General features: G+C 45.9%; 1 protein-coding gene across 1 annotated transcript; it reads left to right on the plus strand.

The window, feature by feature from the left end:
- Nucleotides 1–343: 343 nt before the first annotated feature.
- LOC149334666 (uncharacterized) lies at nucleotides 344–8,610 on the plus strand. The gene is made up of 3 exons (XM_089557977.1): nucleotides 344–439; nucleotides 3,614–3,699; nucleotides 8,421–8,610. Exons 1-3 carry the CDS (start codon nucleotides 344–346, stop codon nucleotides 8,608–8,610), a joined length of 372 nt encoding a protein of 123 aa, XP_089414103.1.
- Nucleotides 8,611–8,982: the final 372 nt, after the last annotated feature.

Consider the following 8,982-nt stretch of genomic DNA (forward strand, 5'->3'; position numbering starts at 1 on the left):
AATGCGCTGAGTAAAAACGAGAGGAGAGAGGACTGGACGTCTCGTTTTTACTCAGCGTATTTCTGCCACAGATTTAAAGATGAAACGCCAACTTGCCCCACTTTTCGCATTGTTAGAATTCCTTAAATTAGATGTGCACTTCTCACTTGTAAAACTTTTCTCCCCGAGGAAGATGTGTATGCCCCAATCTCGCGATAATGTTGAAGGTGTTAGTTTTCCGTGGCTGCTGGCTTAGGCATCGGCAGTACGCAGAAACGAAGGATAAAATGGCATTTGAACAAAACGATTACAGCGTGGAATTTTGCATTTCCAGGAAGGCCGAAATCAAGCATATAAGCACGCCATGGCTGTGTATGTGCCGATTAATCCTATGCCCAATCACGTTTTTGAAAAGTTCGTTTTTGTACGGGAATGCAATGGACTTCACATCAATTATCCGGTCAGTGGCCAGAACAAGAAGCAAATTCGAGAGATACAAGAGTAATTGGGACACGATAATGTTCATGTGTAGCAGCGCCAGGTGTCAGAATTACATTGAACTAAACCTACAAAAGAGACCATCGTTGAGCGCCGGTTATTCAGCCAGCCGTACATAACGCTCGCGGAAAATCTCCCAAAATTTCCGATTAAACCATGGAGAGCACTGCAGCGTGCTGCATTCTATAAACGCGAAAGCATTTGCATTTGCACGCCAACAACTTTTTCTTGCGAGCCATTGTTGTCCCGTGATACCCTTGATATCACGTGACCCTTGAATGACGTCAGCAGCTTTTTTACTAGTCATCGTTGTGTAACACCAGTGCTCATCCACAACGCAGTGAACTATCGTACACACCGCAAAGCGTTCACTTCGTGCCCCTTTAACACACCGCAACGAACGACCGCGACGAACTTTTCACTCTACCTCTTAGTTTCGCTGCCTCTTGCATGCTGGCTTAATGTAAGACCATTATTTTAATAGACACTTCCCTCTCACTATCATTTAAATAGCGCCTTATATCAACTGCGCACACGGACAATAAGCGAACCCATCGAGGATGCAATAGCTTCGATAGAGCCAGACTTTATCCCTGTTTAAGATGCATCAGGGAGGCGACGTCTGCTCTTATGTTGTCGAGATATTGACAAGTGGAGACCGCTTGAACGGCCCCATTTTTCCGACGCAGTATTTACACGGATGGAAGAGATAGGTTCCTGACAGTTGCCCATGAGGAGAGTGACTAGAAGACTAGACGTCGAATTCTTATTTTTGCCCCACGTGGTGCAATCAGTGGGACATGGGATTTCTTCGAAAAATATAACTTGTTCCCAAACAATGCTGGGCGCCGGCGGGACCAACTTTAGCTTCACGGGCTATGGAGCTGAAGGGTTGAAATGCGGGCCAGTTGGTACATTGTAAACGGAGAAAAAACCAGTCACACAAGACGACGGACAAGAAGAGTGTACACACCACAACGACTGGACTAACAACTTAAGTTTATTGGAAAATACATGGTCCGAGCAAGGCCAGCAGAGCATGCGCAACAGCACCATCACTAATCACTGCGCAAAAGAGACAAAGACAAGAAATCTAAACTATCGTGGACGACCTAAAAAAGCAAATTCTTTTTCAAGTAGGCGCACCGAAGTTGTGCTTATACAATCAGAGCCTAACAAACCGATATGATATGCCTCCAGTATTTCCCGCTCCTGTTTTCCCTTGCCTCTACCAAGAATGGTGGCATTGCTAAACAAAGGATAACAGCCACATTCATTGCAATGGCGAGGCAAGTTTGCACCGCCACCGGACCCCAGGGAGGAGTGATGCTCACGAAGCCGGTCATTAATACACCGGCCAGTTTGGCCGATGTAAACTCTCTCGCATGTGAGGGGGAACTTGTACACCACCTCTGCGACACATGTCGTGAAGCGATTCTCATGCTGCGTTGTGCAAACGTGGTTCCTTTCCCTGCCTCGAGAAATGCGCGAACACAGTCCCGACAGCTTGCAAGGAGCAGAGAACACCATGCTCACTCCCTGCTTGGCCGCCACTTTTTTCAAGTTGTGGCTCACTTTGTGCACGTACGGCATGACCTCGAACTTCTTTCGTTCAGTCGGCCCAACGTCAGTCCTCTTCGTGTGTCCTTTCTTGAGGTTCTGAAGCAGCGATTCAGCCACTGCCTTCAAAAGGGGTTTAGGAACCCCTTTTGAAGGCAGTGGCTGAATCGCTGCTTCAGAACCTCAAGAAAGGACACACGAAGAGGACTGACGTTGGGCCGACTGAACGAAAGAAGTTCGAGGTCATGCCGTACGTGCACAAAGTGAGCCACAACTTGAAAAAAGTGGCGGCCAAGCAGGGAGTGAGCATGGTGTTCTCTGCTCCTTGCAAGCTGTCGGGACTGTGTTCGCGCATTTCTCGAGGCAGGGAAAGGAACCACGTTTGCACAACGCAGCATGAGAATCGCTTCACGACATGTGTCGCAGAGGTGGTGTACAAGTTCCCCCTCACATGCGAGAGAGTTTACATCGGCCAAACTGGCCGGTGTATTAATGACCGGCTTCGTGAGCATCACTCCTCCCTGGGGTCCGGTGGCGGTGCAAACTTGCCTCGCCATTGCAATGAATGTGGCTGTTATCCTTTGTTTAGCAATGCCACCATTCTTGGTAGAGGCAAGGGAAAACAGGAGCGGGAAATACTGGAGGCATATCATATCGGTTTGTTAGGCTCTGATTGTATAAGCACAACTTCGGTGCGCCTACTTGAAAAAGAATTTGCTTTTTTAGGTCGTCCACGATAGTTTAGATTTCTTGTCTTTGTCTCTTTTGCGTAGTGATTAGTGATGGTGCTGTTGCGCATGCTCTGCTGGCCTTGCTCGGACCATGTATTTTCCAATAAACTTAAGTTGTTAGTCCAGTCGTTGTGGTGTGTACACTCTTCTTGTCCGTCGTCTTGTGTGACTGGTTTTTTCTCCGTTTGCTATGGAGCTGCTCCAACGCCATTGTAGAGGCCCTGTATATAGGCTGTGGGTAAACCGACACTTGCGCTGTCAACGTTTTTCCGAAGCACCTCCGAATCGCGCCACAACGGATCCACATGAGCTGCCTTCCCTGTACCAGTATGATAAAAATAAGGGGAACTGTTGGCATGCCTACGTGAAGCAAATATTGAGGGATATTGCAGAACCAGCTCCTCCTCGATATATGTACACCGACACAATAGCTAACTTTCTGGGGCATGCGTAGTTTAGCGCTAGCGATAAATGGGCGGCTTTTATACGGACGACGTTCCCAGGATAAATGGACGTTCTTTAGCGGTGGCAATCAAAGTTAAAGCTAAAAAAGAAGAATCTAAGAGAAGCAATGCCACCTATATTTGGAAATCAGTCTGCCAACCTGCTTGAAGGTGTTCAAACTACAAGATGAAGTTTTTACTCAACATTGGCCCAACTCTTAAGGCAGTCACGTATACTGGGATCTTGAGAACCCGCCACCGCGCCTGTAAGGAGCATAAAGCAGGATCCGTGCGCCTTGGCGAGTAATAGCACCATGTACAACTATAGATAACGCTTTTCGCCCCCCCCCCCCCCCGCCTGCCTCCCTCACCCAACATCTTGTCTTAATTGGTACTCTGCAGGGACATCGCTATCATTACCAAGGCACCTTTGCTCCTATCGGATCGTGTTACACTGCAATTTGTGTCTTCGATGGATCATCTAAAGAGTAAGTAAACATTTAAGGCGTAACCAATAAATTGACAGAATGAGTAGCACACAATGTGTGTCTAACTGACACTACCATAATAAATAAAAAGCAGCTCCTAACGGCTGCACAAATGCTAGCTTGCGCCTTATTTCTCCTAATTTCACTGCATTTATTTCACTAATGCGCCTTATTTCACTACATTCATCGCTAGCAAAAAAGCCGCCCTGTCCGCGAATGATGCCTGCACCCGCTAGCTGCCACTTGCAGCGGTTGGCACATGGAGTGCTAGTGAAACAAAAAATGCTGACAATTAGGCTTCTCGACAAAGCAGTATTTTAGCGCAGCTCCATCAGCATTTTTACTGTGCTGGGATGCACATCGAAGTTGCAGTGCCCTACGGAGGCGGCTCTGCTTCTCGGATGCGGCAGTGCGCTCAGCAGTCCGCCCACTCTAAGCCTCGCCTCGTTCGAACGGATGGCGTCGCGCACTACACTGGCGCCATATTTTAGCGAATAGCGGCTTGAAGTGGCGCTCTTCACGGCGTACTCGCCGTATACATTAGCGATGACGTCATGGGCGAGAAAAAGGCCGCACACTACTCAGATGCCGCCGGTCGTCGCCGAGCCCCCCGGCTTCCTGCTACCACTACAACTTTCTACTCCACTTTATTCTTCGACTTTCCTTAATTTTTTCTGTCTCGAAATTCCAAGGAATTGGGCAAGATATTATTCGTGGCTAATAATTTTTTAATCAGTCGAGCCACTTTGGAAAGTTTAACCTCCTTGAAACAAGAATAAAGAATTTTTTCAAAAAGAAACATGCCAGAAATCGAAGTGCCAAAAGTAACCGGGCAATGGTGGATTATTTCTTAGCCGCGTAACGAAGAACTTATGGCAGCCCTTAAGCTCTCAATCTGTGCAAAGTAAGGTCGACACTTGTCCTCTCGTTTTGACACCTTTGCTCTTTAAAGCTGCCATAAAGGCTCTACTATATTTTTTTTCTTATTTATTAGTACCTCGAAGGCCCACTAGGGGCATTACATGAGGGGTGGGCATACATATCATTGAAGAAAAAAATCAGTGATGAATGATTTGAAGTATTCCAGGCCAGGATGGATGAAAGCTTCAGCGGGGAGGTCGTTCCAGTCTCTTGCGGTCTGGGCGAAGAATGATTTTAGGTGCGCAGAAGTAGATGCTCGAGGTGTATGAACAGCTTTCGGATGACTGATGCGAAGTGAAAGGCGGTATGCAGGGGTGATAACAGATTGGCTGAAATGCGAATGATAAAACTTGTGGAAAAGGCAAAGTCTGGCTATTTTTCGACGGGATTCAAGGCTGGGGAGGTTAGCTTTTGTTTTCAATGCTGTTACGCTCGTATGATATGAGTAATCAGAATATACGAATCTTATCGCGCGGCTCTGGACGCACTCAAGGGTTTTGGCTAGGTTAATTTGTTGGGGGTCCCAGATTGAGCATGAATATTCAAGTTTAAGACGGACAAGAGTTAAATAGGCGGACAGTTTTACGGAAGCAGGTGCCAAACGCAAGTTACGCTTTAGATACCAAGAACACGGTTAGCTTCGTTGGTTATGTTCATTATGTGGGTGGTCCAAGAGAAATCCTGTGTAAAGCTAATACCTAAATATTTATATGAAGATGCGTGTGTTATCATGGAACCGCGAAGGGTGTAATTGGGAGTAGGATACGATTGACGACGATGAAATGATACTAGCGTTGTTTTATTAGCGTTTAAAGACATCAGCCAGTTTGCGCACCACTCTTCCACAAGTCCTATGTCGTACTGCAGATGGTAAGTGTCTCTGTTACAAGTGATGCTCCGGTAGATGACGCAGTCGTCGGCGAACAAACGAACGGTGGAAGATAGATTACTTGGGAGGTCGTTGATGTAAATTAAAAATAGTAGAGGTCCTAAAACCGTGCCTTGAGGTACGCCGGAGGTAACAGGGGAGATGGAAGATGCATGATTGTTAGCCCATACAAACTGCTGACGGTTAGTCAAAAAATTCCGGAGCCAATCGTATACTAGTGGGTGGAGGTTTAGGCGCGAAAGTTTAAATAAGAGGCGTTCATGGGAGACTTTGTCGAAAGCTTTGTCAAAGTCTAAGAAAAGAGCGTCGACGGGTGTGTTCGTGTCCATACTAGAACTGATGTCATGAGTAAAGAGGGCTAGTTGGGTAGAGCAGGATAGGTTTTTCAGGAATCCGTATTGAGAAGGGTCAAAAAAGCTGACAGACTGCAAGAAGGTCATGATGTGTGAGTAAATTACGTGCTCCATTAATTTAGAGGGAACGCTAGTGAGGGAGATGGGATGGTAGTTCTTACTAGACGATGGGGGGCCTTTTTTGTGTACTGGGATGATTTTCCCCACTTTCCAGTCGTGGGGTACAATACCGGACTCGAGTGATTGCTGGAAGATACGACAAAGAAGAACAGCTACAACGTTTTTAGTATTCTTGAGAACTTTTGTGTTAATTTCATCTATACCAGCAGATGAGGTTAGTTTCATAGAATCAATCAACGCGGTTATTCCGTTAGGGTCGAAACGTATGTCAGGCATAGGGGGGTAATCAAAATAAGGATAGTCAGGCATGTCGCCTACAGGATCGTGGGTAAAATTGGATGAAAAGGTATAATTTAATGCTTCAGCCGTGTCAGTATGTGGAATTGGTGAACCGTGTTCGTCGCAAAGCGATATTGGCGGGGTTGCTTTGGGTTTATAGCTTTCCAAAATTGCCTGGGGTTGTTGTGAAGCATATCAGGTAATGTGGATGAGAAGAAGGTTTTTTTGGCTTGTGCTGCGTGAGAAAGAAAGTTCTTTTCGGCAGTATGATACCTTTCCCATGCGCGGGCGTCATTGGAATGATTTGCAGAACGAAAGAGCCTTTTCTTTTTGTTAAGCAGCCTTTTTAACTTTCCGTTGAACCATGGCGATGATGACCGTGTGGTGACTGTTTTAGTAGGGATGTAGGTGTGGATGAGCTCGCGCATTTTATCAGTGAACAGAGACCAGTTAGTTTCGACAGAGCGATTTGAAAAGTTCGAGAGGAGAGAGCTACACAATTCCGTGAGGTCGTTATTCATGGCATCATAGTCACCTTTGTCGTAGAGCGTCAATGTTTTCGTTAATTTTTCAGGGCGTAATAAAGGACTGTGATAGGTGCCGTAGATTACCGAGTGATCACTCAAGCCTGCTAGGTGCGTAAGCGGTGAAATGCTCTCAGGATGAGTAGCGAGCACGAGATCAAGAATGCTAGAAGAATGATTATCCTGCCTAGTCGGGTTGGTGACGAGCTGAGACAGATCAAATGTGAGGCACGAGTTCAAAAAATCGCTCTCGATAGTATGCTTGTTTAATGTTGTTGCAAGGTCATTCCACGCTATGAGAGGGAAATAGAAGTCGCCAAATATAAGCAAAGGTGTGCGCGGATATGAGGTGGTTACGGACTGGAGCGCATCGTGAAAGTTCACGACAAAAGAGGCATCAGCGTCAGGAGGCCTGTAGCAGGAGCCGATGATAACGGGTGGGTTAAATGCTTTGGAGCCAACGAATGCGATTTCCAAACACGAAGAGACGTTTATGGGGTAGCAGAGTAAGCTTTGATGGGTGGCAATTAAGACGCCACCGCCACGCCTGTTCTCGCGATCATGGCGGAAGATATCATAATTAGGAAAAATGGAAGACAATTCAGGGTTACAAACGGAAGGATACAGCCAAGTTTCCGTTAGTACCACTATTTTACTTTCGGTGGTGTCAATAAGGCTGCGCAAAGAATCGGATTTTGATAAAATGCTTCTGATGTTTGTGTAAATGAAAGGTATACACTTAGTATGGGATTTGGAGCGCGACGCGGTCTTTAGCTATGGCTGATGTGGAGCAACAGTCTGACAGGGGACGACAGTCTGGGAAGAGTGGTCAAAAACGTATGTGGTGTTATCTGCAATGAGTTTGTTATATCTTAATTTGTAAGTTTTCTTTTCGGATTTGGCGAATTCAAGGAGACGTTTGCGGACTAGCCGGGTTCTAGATGAGTAATCTTCGGATATTGCATATGAAGAGCCTTTAAGGTTCTTGGCGCGTGACATGACAGATTCCTTAGTTTTGAAATGAGCAAACGCTACAATTATGGGTCGAGTTTTGTTACTTTGGTAGCGTCCAAGCCTGTGTGCGCGTTCGGGTGGTGAGATATGGGTGAGATAGCAAAAACCTGCTGCTCGGTTACTTTTGGCAAAATTGGTACAATTACACTTGCTGCGCACCTGCGCAATTAAACAGAAGGTTGGAATGCCTTGCGTAGCGCATATATAGATGCAAGTGTTTCTCTAAAGTAATTTAAAGGAGCAGTAGCAAAATATTTCGAAAAAGAAGGGCTGTTAAAATAAAAGGAACAGCAGGAACACCTATCTTTTTAAATCTCGAATTCCCAACTAGACCACTCTAGATAAAGGCTCTGAGGGCGGGCCAGTATAGCACGTAGTGCATCTCTTCTGAAAAAAAAAAAGGCATTTATGTCAAATTCTGTCCTGCACAACATATGTGGCAACGGTGAAGACAGAACACTAAGGTATCTAAAATACCGGTTAAAAAAATAAATTTCCGCGTCTGCTCATGTTTATCTCATAGAAATCATGCACCGCTATATTGTATCGCTGCTAGAAAACGGATTGACATTGTGGGGCTCACATGCTGGTTTGCCAGTGTTTCTTTGCGTTTTTTTTCAGTTTTGAATTGAAGATGTTTGATTCTCGAGAAGAAACAGTTGCCAAGTTCAAGAACGTACCTCTGGAAAAAAGCCACGAGTTCACATTTTCCATACGAAACTGCCCCACGCGCTGGCTTGTGCACACAAGTTTTGATCCTACTCCACCTCTACTGCGTGGAGACAGTATATCGACCCAAATATTAAAGTAGGCGCTTTCCTTAAACACGTATTTTCGTGGTAAAATTGTGCATACAGTGGGAGCACAGTTCGCACATATGGTGTTTCAAGCGGCTAAATATTCCAAATAGGACTGTGAAAGCAGTTGCAGCGTTTCAGCATGATTGCCTATTGAGTGCAGCCTGCTGTAAGGTGAACCCCAACACTATGTCGAAAGTTTTACCGTCTATGCCTCCTTGCCCACCGCAGCATCAGTCTAGTGCGAATGTAAACGCAAAAGAAACAAGTGGAAGGCCATAAAGAACCCATCCTTTTAAGCGCCGCTGTACGCCGCGGCTTTCTGGACACACGATTGGTGGCTGGACTACATTCGCTTAGAATGAGGTAATTCTGATGCAATATGG

This window comes from Amblyomma mixtum, chromosome 8, assembly GCF_055824585.1.
Source record: "Amblyomma mixtum isolate Tamu chromosome 8, ASM5582458v1, whole genome shotgun sequence".
Taxonomy (NCBI): Eukaryota; Metazoa; Arthropoda; class Arachnida; order Ixodida; family Ixodidae; genus Amblyomma; species Amblyomma mixtum.

What these genes read in the sequence shown, in the direction of transcription:
- LOC149334666 (XM_089557977.1), top strand. Translation starts at nt 344, where the DNA reads ATGGCTGTGTATGTGCCGATTAATCCTATGCCCAATCACGTTTTTGAA. An exon ending in GACTTCACATCAATTATCCG is followed by an intron (nt 440 to 3,613) that starts GTCAGTGGCCAG and finishes GGTACTCTGCAG; the next exon opens with GGACATCGCTATCATTACCA. An exon ending in TTCGATGGATCATCTAAAGA is followed by an intron (nt 3,700 to 8,420) that starts GTAAGTAAACAT and finishes GTTTTTTTTCAG; the next exon opens with TTTTGAATTGAAGATGTTTG.